Below are 19033 nucleotides of genomic sequence, written 5' to 3'. Positions count from 1 at the left end.
ATATTCTATGGAGGAGGTATATATTCTATAGAGAGGGTATATAGTCTATGAAGGATTATATATTCTATAGAGAGGGTATATATTCTATAGAGGGTATATAGTCTATGAAGGGTTATATATTCTATGGAGGAGGTATATATTCTATAGAGAAGGTATATATTCTATGGAGAGGTTATATTTCTATGGAGGAGGCATATATTCTATAGAGAGGGTATCTATTCTATGGAGAGCTTATATATTCTATGGAAGAGGTATATGTTCTGTAGAGAGGGTATATATTCTATGGAGAGGTAATATATTCTATGGAGAGGTTATATATTCGATGGAAGAGGTATATGTTCTGTAGAGAGAATATATATTCTATGGAGAGGTAATATATTCTATGGAGAGGTTATATATTCTATGGAAGAGGTATATATACTATGGAGGAAGTACAGTATATATTCTATAGAGGGGGTATATATTCTATGGAGGGGTTATACTGTATATATTCTATGGCAAAGTTATATATTCTGTGGAGGTGGTATATATTCTAGGGAGGCAGTATATATTCTATGGAGAGGTTATATATTCTATGGAAGAGGTATATATACTATGGAGGAAGTATATATTCTATGTAGGCGGTATATATTCTATGGAGGGGTGATATATTCTATGGAGGAGGTATATATTCTATGGAGGAAGTATATATTATGTAGAGGGGGTATATATTCTATAGAGGGGTTATATAGTCTATGGAGGAGGTACCGTATATATTATATGGAGGAAGTACAGTATATGTTCTATAGAGGGGATACATATTCTATGGCAGAGTTATATATTCTGCTAAGGCGGTATATATTCTATGGAATGGATTATATACTCTATTTGTCCTGTTTAAAGTGTTACTAAACCCACAACAGTAAAATCAGTCTGTATATGCAGTAAGGCATGCTTGTTATACTCACTGTGGAACCTAAGAGGTTAATCCTCTGTATTGTGTAAAAAAGGCTGTTTAATCCTGACTTCTCTCATGCTCCCCTTCTTCCAGTGTCCCCCTCTTATCTCCTGATAAGACATATCGTGTGGACACTCTGAACATGCTCAGTTTTGTTTGTATTGCTAGAGAGGTTTTTTTTTTTCTTGGGAGGTTGCATGTGATCAGCACAGGGCCAATCAGCACTGCCCAGACAGAGGTCAGGGATTCTGCATCCTCCTAGAGCAAAATGAAAACTCCTCCTACAAGCTTTAACCAGTACTCTGCTGAACACTAATAAAAGTCACAAGACTGCTCTAAATGCTGATGAGAAAAAGTATTTAGCAGTTTATATTTACTACAATAATTTCATTTCCATGTTCTGTGTACTTTGGGAGACCAGATATAGTGAATGTAGGGTCCTGGGTTTAGTAATACTTTAACATTATTAGCGAAAGTGAAAGTAAAAGAAAATCCCATATTTTGGGTTGACACCAGAACAGTAATAGAGGGGAAATCCTCCAATGGGGACACTAGTTCTAGAGACCCAGTAGAAACCCCAGGATTCACTCACTTTGGCTATGGGTCAAGATGCGAAGGGAAATCTCCCATATGGGAGAGAGCAAAAAAGAAAACTGACAGGGTTGTAACCCTCCCTTGCTCTATGCAAAATGAAACAAAAGGTTTTGCCTTTAGTTCTACATTAAGGAATTATCCCCCAAATTCCTCAAATCATCATATGAAATGTTTAGAATATTTTCTTTCTGCTATTGGAAAAATGTTTGTAGTTTGTATTTTCTCCAACATACATAAAGTCAGCATAGAAAACCACTTTTCATCAATGTTTGGAAAAATGTACTGACAATGTTCAATTGCTTGTTAAAATGCACATGAGCCAGGTTATTATAGAATGTTTAGTCAGCAGGAAAAACCAAACGGAACTCCACGTAAACCTTTTTCATTTTTTTGTATAGACTGGTGAAGGTCAACAAAGGAAAGGAAATCACCGCAAAATTAAGAGATATCCAGCCTTTGACAGTAGCCCCAGTGACAGCTGTCATCTGGTTGGATTTCTCCTCCCAGTCTGGCCTTTGTACATGAATAACTGTACGTAAATGAAGGTTGTCCATAGACATAGTATGCAGTAGAATGTGCAGCTGCTCACAAGGGAGGAGATCCATACCTCAGAGGTAACAGTGGTATTAAGGGCTGACACAGAAATATTCCACAACTCTGTGTCATTGTTGTTAGCATGGAGTGACTGAGCTGCCTCACATGGTCACCTCATTTTACCTTCTTCCAAAGAAGGATGTGCCTATTATTTTCCTGATTAAATATTGAAAAGTCTACTTTGATTGCACACATTTCACACAGCTCCGGGAGTTCAATTCTTGTGCTCTACTCTGTTTACAAACAGCCAGACACACTATCCACATGGGTTCACAAGCGATGGGTGCACAGTTCACAGTGAACCTGGACTTGCAGTGCTGTCCCTGGGTACACATACTGTACATTCACAGCCAGTTTTTTGTATAAAAGCCCATTGCAGCAGCAGTCAGGGAGCCAAGGAGCAAATTATTCTGTCACTTCATTACACATCTGAGCTGGATGAGGACTAAACAGCATCTCTGGCATATGCAATCAGACTAGACTAAATTTGTATGTGCATATACACTGGCACCATTGTCAGCTTACTACCTCTGTACAGAGTGTATATAAGCTTTAGGAGAGCTACAGTTTTAAAGCCCCACTGAACTTTCAATTATAACTTAAACTGTAAACCTCAGACATGAAATATGAACAAAGCCTATCCCTCTATAGTGTGTATTTGTCTCATTTCCATCTGCTGCTTCATTCCTCTGCTATTAGCATGAATCACGTCTGATGAGTTTTTCTGACACCAAGAGAAAAATGGTGACAGGGGAGGGACCTCCAGCAGATTGACAGCCTCAGCTCTGTTCCTGTGAGCTGTGGGAGGTGGAGGGGTGTGTCTCTTTCCTCTATTCAGCTCTCAGAGCTCTCCTCACCGAGCTCTGCAGAGTGTAATTTCACCTCTCTGCCCCCTTTTTTCTGAACTCGCAGACAAGCTTTATAAATTCAGCACTTTTAATGCATGTAGAGAATGTGATGGATTTGGTAAAATGCCTATTCTGTTTTCTGTTTAAAATATACATTTTATACATATTTACTTTTATACTTTTTTATATTTCTAAATATATGTGTTGTGCGTATATATATATATATTTTGTCTGCTGGGCTTTGCAGTCCTCCTTAACTTGTTTTGCTCAGAGCAATGCTCTCAACCCCTCCCTTCACACTGAGAGGATTTTACTTTGAGTATGTGAGGGGGAGTGAAAAGATAACGGGACGAGAAGCACCAAGTTTCTACATTTCTCCTATATTTCAGGTAAACAAAATGTGCCTTTTAGAATGTGACTGTATATACATAATAGTGACGTATACTCTATTGTTTTCTATGTATAAAAGGTTAAGCACCGCCCTGCAATAAACAGAGATGAGATGATGTGGAATTGGTTGTACTGGACAGTTGTCCGTGTAATTATTTTCCGGCGTGCACGCAATCCATATCTCAAAATTAGGAACAGCAGCAGAAATCCTACCCTGAGCCCGATTGTGGTTCGCACAACCTTTTTAAGAAGAGAAGACTGCAGATAGTAAGTTACAACTTATGTAGGAGGATTTGTTTAATATCTGTGTATCACCTTAGGCCAATCACTTCATTTTACCCTGTACAAATCATTAGTAAGACCTCATCTGGAATATGCAGTTCAGTTTTGGGCACCAATTCACAAAAACAACATTGGGGAACTGGAGAAAGTACAGAGAAGGGCAACCAAACTGATAAGAGGCATGGAGGAGCTCAGCTATGAGGAAAGATTAGAGGAATTGAATTTATTCTCTCTTGAAAAGAAGAGATTAGGGGGGATATGATCAACATGTATAAATACATCAGTGGTTCATATAGTGAACTCGGTGTAGAGATATTCACCCTGAGGTCATCACAGAGGACAAGGGGGCACTCTTTACGTCTGGAGGAAAAGAGATTTAATTTCCGAATACGGAAAGGTGTCTTCACAGTATGAGCTGTGAAAATGTGGAATAGACTCCCTCAAGAGTTGGTTCTGCTCAGCTCAGTGGATTGCTTTAAAAAGGCCTGATTTCTTTCCTTGATAAACACAATATAACTGAATACTAAAATTTATAGGTAAAGTTGATCCAGTGAATATCCGATTGCCTCTCAGGGGATCAGGAAGGAATTTTTTCCCCTGCAGGAGCAAATTGCTGGGTTTTTTGCCTTCCTCTGGATCAAGTTTGGGTATAGAATAACTTTTTTTTTATTTTAATGGTTGAACTGGATGGACTTTTGTCTTTTTTCAGCCAGACTAACTATGTAACTATGTATGTAACTGATAAAGTGCTCATGTGCAAAAAATGTCCATTATATAACTCTCAATCTTCTCCACAGAATGTGCATAAGTCCCCAAATGTAGGGAAAACACTCCACTCTGTCACTAGGAATGTGAAATTCCTCCACCTTTTATGCACTCCCCAGATAGCTAAAATACCATGGCATGTATAATAGCTGATGCTGTATCTCCATTTTACACTCCTCAGTATTTCTCAATATCCCAGCCTCAGGCCGTAATGGTTTCCTAAATAAAAAAGCTCACACCACAGAGCCCCGAGATAAAGTATATGGTGCAGTATTTTATTATTAAAACCGCCAGCATAAAAACATATCCACCGAAAAAATTAACAGACAGTCCTGACTTACTAAGATCGCCGCCGACCCGACTCGCGGAAATGGCAGCATGACGTCAGCACGTAAGGCCCCTCCCATACACGTCTACATTGCTCAATAAGGATCTTAAATTTCCCACACAGGTTAAATTAAATACATTCCAGTTTGTAAGACAAGTGCCCTTGAAGAAATATTTTGCTAAAAATCCTATTGTTAAAAATGCAGAGAATACAGGAACTTTTAAAAATTCACATTTGAGAAATGCATCTCTGTTTAACCCTCCCGATGCCTCTAATAAATTGTCTATTATAGAGGTTGGCTCATCACCTTTTTGCTAGCAGCTTATACTATCTGTAGCTGTAACAGGAATTTTCCACTTTTTCTCCACAGGCTCAATGAACAATCTAGGGGTATTGGTTTTGCTTTATTTATTTTTTTTTAAAACTTGGATCGGGAATAGGGGTACATGGAATACCCCAAACTGAAGAAATATTACCAACTATTTACAAATGGTTGGGGACCTGCTAAAGTCTCTGGCTGCTGTAGGCTACTTCAACCTGAGCTGCACACCAGTGGGAATGATGACTCTGAAAAATCAACCAAACTCCAAGAAGTCAAAGTTGCAGACACAGGACCTGGCAGTATTGCACTGCATCTGGCTGCTCTTGACCCAAGCTAGAGATAATGAAGGGTGTTCCTGGTTGTCTTGCACTGCACTCAAGCTGTCCCCTACGTACTGTTGTACAGGCTGATTCTGCCTTAGAATTCCCAGCTAGATCTAGCTGAAACTATGTCTGAGTGAAGTCCTAGAGCCCTTTTCTCCTCTGTCTCTCTCCTGCTGCTTTTTCTCTCCCTTCTGTCCCAAGGGGCAGAGCCCCCAGCACAGGGGGTCCCTCCAGATGACTGGGCCCTGGTTTCTGCTCTCCTAGACTGCCAGGCTTCTGAGTATTCATGGACTGTAACCATCCCTTCTGGGTCCTGCCTCTCCAGGGATTGGTGGAAACTCCATGAATAGTCAGGCTGTAGCCTCTGTCCCTCCACCCACTAGATTATAGAACTATCCAGCAAGTTCTAGAGGACAGGGGGAGGTAACAAGACCACAGTCTGTGAAGCTCTGCACAGCCTCCTTAACCAATTAACCCCTGCTCCTCTGGCTAAACTAAGAAGCTAAACTAAATTGACCTATTCTAGAAACCTAAGAGGGTGCTAGACTACTTAACACACAACTGTTTCACTACCTACAAGTCAAGCACTTTATAACTTCCGGGATCTGTCCTCCAGTCAACGAGATGACTTTGACTGTCTTTGATCAGATATATCAAGGTCACACTCAAATTGCAAACGTGCATATTCGTATACATTATGTATATATATATATGTGTAAACTTTTTCTTCATCCTCTTCTAGTTGCCAGTGTTGCAATTTACACATATATGCTCGTATATACATACGTATACAACAGGGGCGGACTGACCATTTGGACACTCGGGCACTGCCCGAGGGCCCGGGGTCAGTAGGGGGCCCAATGAGATGCCCCTGGTACCTTTAATTGGCTTTTTCATAGGCTTTTTTTGGCTGTGGGTAAGGACACAGGGGCCCCATGATCCCCTATTGCCCAGGGGCCCCATGAGTTGTCAGTCCACCCCTGGTATACAAGCATATGCATGTCAATTTCTGCACTCAAATGTTAAATTTTCTTTTTTCTTTTATGGCTCTAAACTCATTGTTGCTTGCTGATCTTTTTCCAGCTTTGTGCATTGTTCCATAGACCAGCCTTTCTCAACCAGGGTGCCATGGCACCCTGGGGTGCCGTCTGATGTCATCAGGGGCGTTGAGGCATCTTGCTTGAGAATGGCATTCAGATCTGGCTCAGCTCCCACAGATCTGCCGAAGTGTAGATCGGCACAAGAAGCTCTTGATCAGGGCAAGCAGAAGGGGCAGCTCCGCAGGTGGGATGAGTCCTGCGCCAATTAGAAAGAGGCTGAAGCCCACTGGCAGGGGGAAGTCCGGGAGACATCTGGCATAGAGATGTCCGGGTAGATGGGGATGATGGGGACACAATTTGAGTGTGGGGGCAGAGTTCCTGGCTGACTGTACTGCGGGTGATCTGCTGAAGACAGGGGAGATGCAGAGAGTGAAGTCAAAAAGGTGATCAATGATAGAACCAGTACCAATGCAGATGGCATCAGTGGTCTGCACCTGGTGAGGCTCACAAGACTGCACAACGCAGAGGTGACAGGCAGAGACAGTGCCCAAGACAGCCTGCTCTGTACCTTGTTACATGGAGGCTGCTATTGCTGAGATAATGAAGTATGGGCATCTCCAGGTCTGACAGGTTAGGTACTAGTATCCAGGTGTTGCTGGTGGCATGGCGGTGCCCAGGCTTGCATGGCAATGGTGAAAGTTGCAGAGAAGCCTTGTATTTGCCTACTGACAGGGACAAATTTATACGAAGACAACTGTCTTGTGTCACTCTTCTAATTCCCTGCTCAGCAGTATACAGAATGTATTTATGTGAATGTGCAGTATGTTTATATGCATGTATGTGCATTACATTTAATTTTGACCCTTAATCCTGTACAATCATAATTGCTTTTCTAGCGCTCATTCAAAAGGGCGGCAAGAACTGATGCTTCTCTAAAAAGCGATCCTTGATGGATCACTTTTCAGAGGAATTTGACAGTGCAGATGGCTGCAGGGAAGTTGCAGTGTGGTCCCCTTCACCTGGCAGTATACTTCTTGCCGTGGCCACAGCATGTATACGACCATGGCTGCTAAGGGGGAGCTGATGGAGGTAGTAAAAATGTGGCTCATTCCCAGGGTTTTACTGCCCACTAATATCATGTGTGAACGAGCCCTTTGTTCACATCGGTGCGAGTGCATATTGGGCAGCCTATTCATTTCAATGGGCTTCCCTACCCACAGAAGCGCAGGGGAAGAAGTCACCAACCCTTTATTAAAAATCATGCTACACTGAAAAAGAATCACCAGGTTTGCCAGTGCATGGGGGTACCATTAAGAATCAATGGCACCCCTGAACATCTGCTAAAGAGCAGCATGTTTGTGTGTCTGGAACATGCATGATTTTGCACGCGTTCCCCCGACATGCATTAATGAACCAATCATTAGACCAGGGTGCCTTGAGACCGAAAATACTTTTCAAGGGCGCCCTGACTGGAAAAAGGTTGAGAAACACTGCCATAGACAACGATTCCCCTGTGTTCAGATCTGTAAAAACAACAGCATATTTTTTGCCTGTGTACAAGAGGCCTAAAAATTTTTATAGTAAAATAGAACATTTTGTGTAGAGATGTACACATTGGACCAAAAAGAGGGACAACTGAGGCTGCATGAGGGACAGAGGGGTTTGGTTTTAAAAGAGGGACAGTCCCTCCAAATGAGGCATAGTTGGGAACTATGAGTAATGTGTAAGGCAATGGGTAGCGTCAGTCATTCGTTGTCTCTGGCTTACATGGATTCCACTCTTGGCCACGCCTGAGAAGCAGAAATAAAAGTAGCGGCCGGTCAGACCCAGGGGACGTCTGCTCCATAACCCACATAGTTCAGGATTGTAAGGGTTATTTTTATGGAGGCAGAAAATTCAACCTAAAATCAATTTTTGTTTACAATAGATCTACTTTATGCAATATAAACAGCCAAATTTAGATCCAAAACCCCATCTTTCAATCTGAAAAAGAAGCACTTCTGAATTATGAGCCACACCGCTAACAGCAGTTTCCCTGTGATGACCATTCTCTGTAGCACCATGAAGCTTCTGTCCTTATACCCAGTTGTGATTAGTGTACACACATGTAAACAAGCCAGTGACAGATCCTGGTCACTTGTGTTTAGTTCTAGATCGAAGAATCAGGCCAAGGTTTGGTTCAATCAGGATCTGTGTGTATGTGTAAACTACAGGCCCTCTGACCTTGTGTACAGTAAACAGACTATCCTTTACCCTTCAGCAAAGACATCCAGTTTCCCCAGATCATCAGACAGTCCGATCAAGGCATCCAGTGTCCCCACCTGTACAGGAAACAAAGTAAATACATAGGATGAGACGTCTTTATAATCTATATCCATTAAGGATTTATGTTCATAAATGAAGAAAGTAATGTCTGCATTAAATATGAACCTGATATTAAAATGATCAAATATATAAGAATGAAGTGATGTGATATATACTGTATGTAATTGTCACTGAAACATGAAAACTCTCTGATTGCCAGTCTGTTCAGCTACAACGTTATATATAATTAATATGACAGCTTGCAAAAATGTGCACATTCCCAAAGTTACATAACAATGAACCAAAAATAGTTAAAACCCACGCTTTTTGTTTTTTTAACAGAATAGGAAAAAGTTAAAACATCTTTCATGCAGGGCTGGATCTAGCCTGTCTGATGTGGGGGTGCAGTAAAAAAATGTCAGGGGGGCAGAGGATGAGAGATCAGCAGGGCAGAGGACACAGGTCACTTCTGGCAGTGCAGAAGTTAGGGGTCACTGCTGGCAGGGCAGAGGACAGGGGTCACTGCTGGCAGGGCAGAGGACAGGGGTCACTGCTTGCAGGGCAGAAGACCGGGATCACTGCTGGCAGGCAGAAGACAGGGGTCACTGCTGGCAGGGCAGAGGACACGGGTCACTGCTGGCAGGGCAGAAGACAGGGGTCATTGCTGGCAGGGCAGAGGACAGGGGTCACTGCTGGCAGGGCAGAAGACGGGTCACTGCTGGCAGGGCAGAGGGCAGGGGTCACTGCTGGCAGGACAGATGACAGGGGTCACTGCTGGCAGGGCAGAGGACAGGGGCACAGCTCTTTTTCCCATCCCTGCACTGCACACAGCCTGGGCACAAGCAGCAGAGCTGCCACACCTCCCCACTCAACGCATAACTGAGATCAGTAAAGTTTTACTCAAAGAGAGTATGGTATCATTCTAGGGCAGTATAGTGTCAAACTAGGGCGGTAAAGTATCAGATTAGGGTGGTATAGTGTCAGATTAGGGTAGTATAGTGTCAGGTTAGGGCAGTACAGTGGCAGGGTAGGGTAGTATAGTGGCAGGTTAGGACAGTACAGTGGCAGGGTAGGGTAGTACAGTGGCAGGGTACGGTAGTATAGTGGCAGGTTAGGGCAGTACAGTGGCAGGGTAGGGTAGTATAGTGGCAGGTTAGGGCAGCATAGTGGCAGGTTAGGGTAGTATAGTGGCAGGTTAGGGCAGCATAGTGGCAGGATAGGGTAGTATAGTGGCAGGTTAGGGCAGCATAGTGGCAGGGTACGGTAGTATAGTGGCAGGTTAGGGCAGCATAGGGGCAGGGTAGGGCAGTATAGTGGCAGGTTAGGGCAGTACAGTGGCAGGGTAGGGTAGTATAGTGGCAGGTTAGGGCAGCATAGTGGCAGGGTAGGGTAGTATAGTGGCAGGTTAGGGCAGTATAGTGGCAGGGTAGGGTAGTATAGTGGCAGGTTAGGGCAGCATAGTGGCAGGGTAGGGTAGTATAGTGGCAGGTTAGGGCAGTACAGTGGCAGGGTAGGGTAGTACAGTGGCAGGGTACGGTAGTATAGTGGCAGGTTAGGGCAGCATAGTGGCAGGTTAGGGTAGTATAGTGGCAGGTTAGGGCAGCATAGTGGCAGGGTAGGGTAGTATAGAGGCAGGTTAGGGCAGCATAGTGGCAGGGTAGGGTAGTATAGTGGCAGGTTAGGGCAGTACAGTGGCAGGGTAGGGTAGTACAGTGGCAGGGTAGGGTAGTATAGTGGCAGGTTAGGGCAGCATAGTGGCAGAGTAGGGTAGTATAGTGGCAGGTTAGGGCAGCATAGTGGAAGGTTAGGGTACTATAGTGGCAGGTTAGGGCAGCATAGTGGCGGGTTAGGGTAGTATAGTGGCAGAGTAGGGTAGTAAAGTGGCAGAGTAGGGTAGTATAGTGGCAGGTTAGGGCAGCATAGTGGCAGGTTAGGGTAGTATAGTGGCAGGTTAGGGCAGCATAGTGGCAGCTTAGGGTAGTATAGTGGCAGGTTAGGGCAGCATAGTGGCAGGGTAGGGTAGTACAGTGGCAGGTTTGGGAAGTACAGTGGCAGGTTAGGGTAGTATAGTGGCAGGTTAGGGCAGTACAGTGGCAGGGCAGTATAGTGGCAGGGCAGGGCAGTATAGTGGCAGGTTAGGGCAGTACAGGGGCAGGTTAGGGTAGTATAGTGGCAGGTTAGGGCAGTACAGGGGCAGGGTATGGTAGTATAGTGGCAGGTTAGGGCAGCATAGTGGCAGGTTAGGGTTGGTTTGGGGGGAACAACTGAAAATCTGGGGGGCATAGCCCACCCCTACACCCCCCTAGATCCAGCCATTGCTTTCATTCATTTTTATTGCAGACTGTGTCATCACTGGAGAGATTTCTCCTCACTCCTGTCCAAGTCAGAAGAACAGGAAATAGGCAAATCTGCCCAAATGGTAAAAATAAAAACAGATGTCTCATCCCTTCTCACACTACTAAAGAAAATGGACAAAGAGAGAGTCAGAAAGGAACAGAGAGGATATCTCTTCAGCAAAAACAGAGACCTAACCAAGGTTCTAACCCTCTCTTATTCTATTCTAAATTAATGCTACATTACCAATTTACACTTTTCACATTAAAAAAAACACAAGGATACAAAATGTAAAGTGTAAGTCCAGCCAAAATAGTTTTTCTTCAGTTTTAGAGTGGGGAAGAATTTGAACCCCTGCTGGTTTTAACTGCTGTCTGGGCCCCGTTAGAGAGATTTGCCCTCAGTACGGGTCATGATGACAATGGTTTCACCGGAAGGAAAATCTCCTATAGCAATACAGACATAAATAAAAAAGCTGATAGAGTTTTATTTCCCACTCTAGAAAAAAATATATAACAATAGATATTTATCTATTTTTTAATTTATTTTTATTTTTTTTAATTTATTTATTTATGTATTTATTTTAATTTAATTCTTTTTAATTCTGTTTTGCAGGTTTTCCTTCACTTTCTACATGGTGAAACACTTAGGGAAATGTCAGCCCGGCATAGGACTAAAAACCCAACCAAGGGCAAATGTATAAAGCAGTAAATCTGACATGCACCATACATTCACTGCAGGTGACAGAGATCTATTTACCTACAGTGAATGTTTGGTGAAAGTCACACTCCCTGCTTAATAAATATGCCCCCACAGTAAGCACAAATCTCTCTCAGAGCTGCAGATATCAGTGAAATTCTACAGGGGTTCTAATCCTTCCCAGCTCTATCCAAATTTACAAATGAAACAAAATGCTGACTGGACACTTTAAAGTCCAATACAAAAAGACAAGTTTAGAATCAAAATGAAAATGTCCATGTTTCAGCTATTTGTTGGGATTTTTCTCCTGGCTGTGGTCGGATGTGAAGAATATGGGAGATAAAGGTCACTTCTTGTTTTCACTGCAAACTATTTAACAACAAATCGGGTTGTGTTGTGAACACCTTCCTTGCTGTTGTGAAATGAATATTGTACGCATTTACTGCAAAGACGGACTGTTTTCAGTAAACCTTTGATTTTAACCTCTTCGCCTCCAAAGCCCCATCCCCGTTAAAATAAACCTGGCATGATGGAAATGCCGGGGCTGCAATTACTTACCTCCTGAAAATGCTAACTGCTTGGTTGTTATTCTGACCCACTTCCAAACCACCTAGAAAGTCGGAGATAAGACAGACACCTTTATCTGAATACATGAACCAGGTTAGCAACTCCAAGGCTAGGTTGACATGTGTACAGTTCTGCGTGTCGTGTTTAAGCAGACACAGCAGCCCATTCATTTGAAGAATTATCGAGAGTCATTCATTAAGAGTTAAAGGCACCCCTGCGTATTTTCTTAAAGTTTTTAGTGCAGCTGCAAGAATACAAGTAACACGCACTCACACAAATGTGAACATATCCTTAAAGTTTGCCAACCATAATGATCAGCGTGACAACCAGGAAACATTTTAAGAGAAGAGAGGTCCGCAGTGTCTCAATGTTACTCCCATGATGCGTTTCATTTAAAGTAGAAGGCCAGTCAAAACCTAACTAAACTGTTCCCACCCCCATTCTAAGCCCTATACTAACTATCCTGTAAAGGAAAATGCTTATACTTACCTAATCTAAGGGAGCTCTAGTCTGGTTATGTGATTGGCTCCCAGCGCTGGCTTCAGGGTAGAGGAGGGACAATGGATGCCCCATAGTAAGCCTGTGGGTGATACCACTGCCCAGGTTCTACAGCCATTGTCACTACTCTCTATTCTACACTGAAGCTGGCCACTGGGGTGATCACATGACTGGACCAGAGGGCCCTTAGATCAGGTAAGTTTGAGCATCTTTCCTTTATAGGATACCTAGTATAGGGCTTAGAATGGGGGTGGAAGCAAGTTTCAGCTTAGTTAGGCTTTGACCAGACTTCCACTTCAACTAGAGATTTTTAAATCCAGTGTTGTAAAAGGATGGACAACGCTCAAACCATCCCAGAGAGTCAGATGTGTAATGTGGCCTCAGCTGCCACTCCGGCCATGCCCTCCGATGTGTTCTGCCCCACCCACCAGGGGGGTTTGGTCACAGAAGGTGGGTGGGGCGAAACACGTCAGAGGGCATGGCTAAAGTGGCGTCTGATTCCATAATACACGTCTGGGCTGGTTTGAGTGGCGTCCATCCTTTCACCACACTGGACTTACTAGAAATATTTTGGACACTGCTTCCCCTTTCCAAATACCGGCAGGGTGACCCTTTTTTCCTTCTAGCTTGAAATGGCGCCACAAGGTTTTCTCTAGAGATTTTAAAAAAAATGTTTTAAATTTTTATATCAGAGATGTTTCGGTGCCACACCTAACTATTAGCTTTTGTGGTTTGTCAAAATGTATTATACTGTATACTGTTTTTTGGTCCCAGAAACATAGGGGATTTATTTGGTAGCATATTTGAATACATATTTTGTATCTACTGTTTTAATCAGGAATAATTGGAAAATAAAATCCTGCAATGTTTTTTACAAACTGCATAGCACCAGCTTTTTAACTTGAAATATAATCAACAAAATCTTCTGATTACAAAGATATAGTTTAATTTGCCATTTTTGCACAAAAAAAAGGCAAAGTTAAAAGTCATTTTTTAATTAAGGAGAGTTTTATTTCTCCTTTCAACAACAAATCATGACGCCCGCAGGAAACAAATCTGTTATATTTTGTAACCCTGAGATAGAATCAGCAAGAGTTTGCATAGGGAGTCATTAGTGACATTTTCACAGGATTGTGATGATGGAAATTCAGCCAAAAGTAGTAAATTGTTTAGTGGAGTTTGATGCAGAGAAAGATGCATACTGATTGGATGATATAGGTCACCACGCTTCACCTACCAGAAACGTTTTCTCCCACTATAAGATATTATGACTTGTGTACTCACCTTCAGATCGGGTATTATGAATTTTGAATTGTTGGACAGGTTGGCTTTGGTTGTCACGGTATTCATTCTCTCCAGAGCCGTCAGATTGGTTTTATCCCCAGGAACGGAAATTAACCAGAATTCCATCTTTCAGTTCTAAATCGGTCTCCAAATAGCTGGAAACAAAAGTAATAATTTGTTTTGTGAAGCATCCACAACTAAATTTGCTTTTAGAAAAAGTGTTTTGGAAATACCCTGAATTTCAAAATTGTGATGAAAGTTCAAATAGTGTATTTATTATTTTACAAATGTTACAGGTCAAACATGAATTTAAAAATACAGTTCATTGATAACTGCTATTTCAGCCACAGACACTTGTCAGCTAAACCACCCTCTGCTTGTATGATTCTTGAGGACTCCAGTAGTGAGATCTTACAGGCAGCTAAAAGATAACTGTATCAGCATTTACTTACTTGAGAGACAAGAGGAGATGTTCCAGTGGTCTCATGTCGTACATTGGTGCCAGTATTGTAATGAAGGTACTTTTGGGCTGGAGATCAGCCTGCCACAACTCAATAAAACCCTAGCATCCTCTAGAGCAGCCTTTCTAAAATTTTTCAAAACAGAGTAACCCTTCAAATAACTTTCAAGTAATCCCTACTAAAAATGACTATATCTACAACTCATGATACAATAGTGAGATTGAAAGCGGGAAGAATGCTCCTTACACTTGTGGACATTGGGAAGAATGACCCCCTTACAGCCAGCTAAAAAGATCAATGGTGTCATTTGGAACTTATCTGCGACACAGGAATTGCTCATTGCTCAAAGAACCCCTAGAAACCTCGGGAGGAACCCTGGTTGAGAAATCTTGCTCTAGAGGAACCGTAAGATTCAACGGAACCATAAGTGACAGTGGCTGCTCTATAGGAACCCTAAGGCTCAATGGAACCCTGGGTGACAATGGCTGCTCTAGAGGAGCCCTAAGGCTCCATGGAACCCTGGGTGACAATGGCTGCTCTAGAGGCACCCTACGGCTCTGTGGAACCCTGGGAGACAATGACTGCTCTAGAGGCACACTAAGGATCCATGGAACCCTGGGTGACAATGGCTGCTCTAGAGGCACCCTAAGGCACCATGGAACCCTGGGTGACAATGGCTGCCAGTACTGTAATGAAGATACTTTTGGGTTGGAGATCAGTCTGCCACAACTCAATTAACCCCTAGCATCCTCTAGAGCAGCCTTTCTAAAACTTTTCAACACAGAGTAACCCTTCAAATAACTTTCAAGTAACCCCTACTAAAAATGACTATATCTACAACTCATGATACAATGGTGAGACTGAAAGCGGGAAGAATGCTCCTTACACTTGTGGACATTGGGAAGAATGCACCCCTTACAGACAGCTAAAAAGATCAATGGTGTCATTTGGAACTTATCTGCAACACAGGAATTGCTCATTGCTCAAAGAACCCCTAGCAACCTCGGGAGGAACCCTGGTTGAGAAATCTTGCTCTAGAGGAACCGTAAGATTCAACGGAACCATAGGTGACAGTGGCTGCTCTAGAGGAACCCTAAGGCTCAATGGAACCCTGGGTGACAATGGCTGCTCTAGAGGAACCCTAAGGCTCCATGGAACCCTGGTTGACAATGGCTGCTCTAGAGTTTATTTGAAACCAGTTAAGCTGTAGAATGTTTTGGATTGTTGAAGAAATGGAGAACATACAAATTCAATTCAGAAAGGGGTGGGAATTAAACAGGGAACCCCAGTGGTGCGAGACAAGGGGATGAAAACCACTTTCTTTTCACTCACTAAATCTTCACAATAACCCTGTATAATCATATATTAATGTTCTAATAACCTGCACAGTTAACTGACAAGTTCATTTGATGTCAGCGTACAATGTACTTGTCACAGATCAGGTGTCTGGTACCTGTGATATTAGCAAGGTGTGGGATTACTGACATCTTCAGACTGCTGGGGTGTCAGAGAGTCGGGTTATGTGACACCTACACCAGGGGAAACATTTAATCTATTAATGCAGGTTTGCCTAGCCTAAAGTTCAAAAGTTTCAGAGGAACTGCAAATGTCAGCATGCCATCCCAGGTAGAGATTTGCAGGCTGAGAGCCTATAAATTCAGTTCGTGTGAAGCCCACCTTATTGCACCCAGCTAGTGTTACAGCATCACAACATCCTTACTATAATAATGTCCTCTTCCCTATTATATTAGTTGGCACTAAGATTATCAGTGCAATAGAAGGAATGCTACGCAGCTCTACATGCAGCTGGTTTTCTTATTTTACAATCTTACAAAAAATAATTTTCTTACCTGCGTGCACTGCTTGGTCACAGTGCCAGCTGTATGATCTGCCAGTTCTAGGGGCAGCTAATGCAGTGCAGTGTGCTCTCCTCCTTCATACAAGTGTGTGGCTGGAAGCTCAGGTGCTCTTTATCTGTAGATCAGGAAGGTGGCACCTGTGTGACGTGTGATCCAGCCCAGGGCTATCCCCTCCACTCATCCTAGACACTGCTCAGCTCTGGTGAAGTCCTGCTCTCTCCTAAGCTTTGTTACTCCCTGTCCACAGACATGACATCATTGTCAAAGGCTTCAATGGACATTAAATAACTAGGCAACTACAAATGAAATAAATCTAATAAAAAAGCACGTAGTGCAAAATCAATAAATACATCCATCATATTTGTGCATATAACATATAATGAACATCTGAGCAAATATGTACAAAATATAAAAACATATAAAAGATATGTGCAGAACAGTCATCTTTTGGTGTAAAAAAAGAGCAAAAAGAGGAATCCAAGTCCTAATATGACTTGTTTGTAGGCAGGTGCAGTCTCTTTTCTTCACTGCAGGTGGCACTCAAACCACAGCGGTTTTGCAGAGGGAGAAGAAGTCAGGAGAAACTTACTCCTCTATGGTTTCCTGGGTCATTGTGAAGTGAACTGGTTGGATGTCACTGTCTCATGTTAGTCTGGTGGCCATCTTGGGTCAGGCAGAGTCTATTTAAGACCCTGGCTCCAAGGCTTGGCATGCATTGTAGTGAGTGAACAAGTTACCCATCTGTCAGGAAAAGTAAATAGCGGTAGGGAAAGGTTCCGGATGAGTAGAGATAGTACAGGGACACACTATCCTCTCCTGGAATCTTCCTAGTTGGTTTCAGACTCGCCAGGCTACATTCCACCTTCTGAGACAGACGCTGTCAGCACATCAGAACCTGCCCTGCTTTACATTGCCACAAAGAACTGTGTTTCCAGTCGGATGTTTTCTCGCTGGGCTGTTTGTAACTTTGGGCCATTGCCTCAGTACAAGCTTTGTTATTTGCAACTGGACTCAGTGTGATTAGGACTGCCACACTTCGCTGCACCCACCCACACATTGGTGTATGTGGAGCTGCCAGGAATTGGGCTAGCACTGGCAACTTCTTTCTGGGTTTTGGGCAAACTAGAGATTGGGACTGAACCTAAACTGATCCCTAGTGGTAGGCTCAGCAGGGATTCATGGAACTTTTCAGGGAGACTAAGAGATAGCTTTAAGACCTAGTTTACACTTGCAGTTGAGCCATGCTTTTACCACCCCCAACAGCTGCCCCTTAAGCTGTAAAGGTAGTGAATGGGGTGTATATATGCTTCGGATTGGCACGGCACGCTCCCAGCACAAAAGACCCATGTTTCACTGAGAGCCCCAGGTCCCTGATTGCTGTAATAGCCTCTGATTGGCTATCACAATGATCAGTCATTGTGAAGCCCGTCCCCATTGTTTTCTATCTGTGAATGGAGAAGAGAGATACATTGCATCTCTCTCTCTGTCATTTCAGAGAGGAAAAAAAACCCAAGTGTGTGTAATAACTAACTAAATAATAATAATATGAATATGAATAATAATAAAATAAACAAAAATACCTAGATCAAGGTTTGATCTAGGTCTGTACCAGGGTTAATGGTTGGGTCAAGGTCAGGGTCAAATGTCAAGGTCAGGGTCAAAGGTTTTTTTAACTTTTAAATTAGTATTAGTGTCAGTTAGTGGTAGGATAAAAACAAATTGTGCATTATTGTTTCTGGGCTGTACTACACATGTGGTATCACTGCGATTGTCAGGAGCAGGAGAAATTATTTTGGGTTGTTCTTTGACGGTAGGTTATGGTAGTAGCAAGAAATATACAGCTATATTTTTAAAAATATTTTTTTTTTACAATTTTAGGTCCGTTGTCCTTTAGTAATAAAAAAAATCACCAGCTATCTATTACCATTTACCCCCAAATGAAAAAAACAATAAGTGCTATGAATCAGCACTGGCCTTAGCTTGAAACGCGTCATCTATACCTGATGTCTTCCCATTGTATTTGGAGCTGTTTTTAATTTTTTTCTATAATAAAGGTGAAGATGTTTTGGACGTGCGGACATCCAAAGTTTTTATTTGTCTCACTATCTAAAAGGAACCTTTCCTTTGGCCATGCAGGACAACGTCAAAGATCATTAAGCTACTCCTGTTGACACAGACAGCAGGACTGGCCTTGTACCCCCACTCCATCCTAACTGGCTTTGGAAAGCTCGGGAGAATTGCTGCAGACTTGCACAGTGCAGGATCGAATGAAGGCTCGGGTAAGTATAAGGGAGGTAAGCAGGTATACTAATGCCTAAACTTTTTTTTACCTTAATTCAAGGAATGCTGAATCAGTAAAAATGCCATATTTTAATCAAACAAAATAATCCCAACTTACACTTAGGCAAAGGAAGAGCAGCGTGAAGGTGGAGGGGGAAAATCCACATCATGGCAACAGGGACCTACAAGGATCGATGAGCCAGGTGATGGAGAGCCAAACTTGCCACAGCGGCATCTGATACCGGCCTCCCTCTACACTCAGGGCTAGAACCAATACCAGGAGAGCAAGTGGGCGGGTATACGCATTTTGGGGCACAGCCGCTT

General features: G+C 42.8%; 1 protein-coding gene across 1 annotated transcript in view; it reads right to left on the bottom strand.

Moving 5' to 3' along the window:
• Positions 1–16508, bottom strand: part of ATP6V1C2 (ATPase H+ transporting V1 subunit C2) — a 57257-nt gene extending 40749 nt beyond the window's left edge. The window contains exons 1-3 of the mRNA XM_089672068.1: positions 16421–16508; positions 14110–14264; positions 8677–8744 (exon numbers count right to left, since the gene is read on the bottom strand). Coding sequence (XP_089528194.1) covers positions 8677–8744; positions 14110–14235 — 194 coding nt within the window. The 5' untranslated portion in view covers positions 14236–14264; positions 16421–16508. The remainder of the gene's footprint in view (positions 1–8676; positions 8745–14109; positions 14265–16420) is intronic.
• Between the last annotated feature and the right edge of the window lie 2525 nt (positions 16509–19033).

Source organism: Staurois parvus, unplaced genomic scaffold, assembly GCF_062004578.1.
Source record: "Staurois parvus isolate SC_StPar_1 unplaced genomic scaffold, SC_StPar_1.0 ptg000118l, whole genome shotgun sequence".
Classification (NCBI taxonomy): Eukaryota; Metazoa; Chordata; class Amphibia; order Anura; family Ranidae; genus Staurois; species Staurois parvus.
The sequence above is the reverse complement of the archived record's forward strand: the minus strand, read 5'-3'. Positions and strand labels throughout refer to the sequence as shown.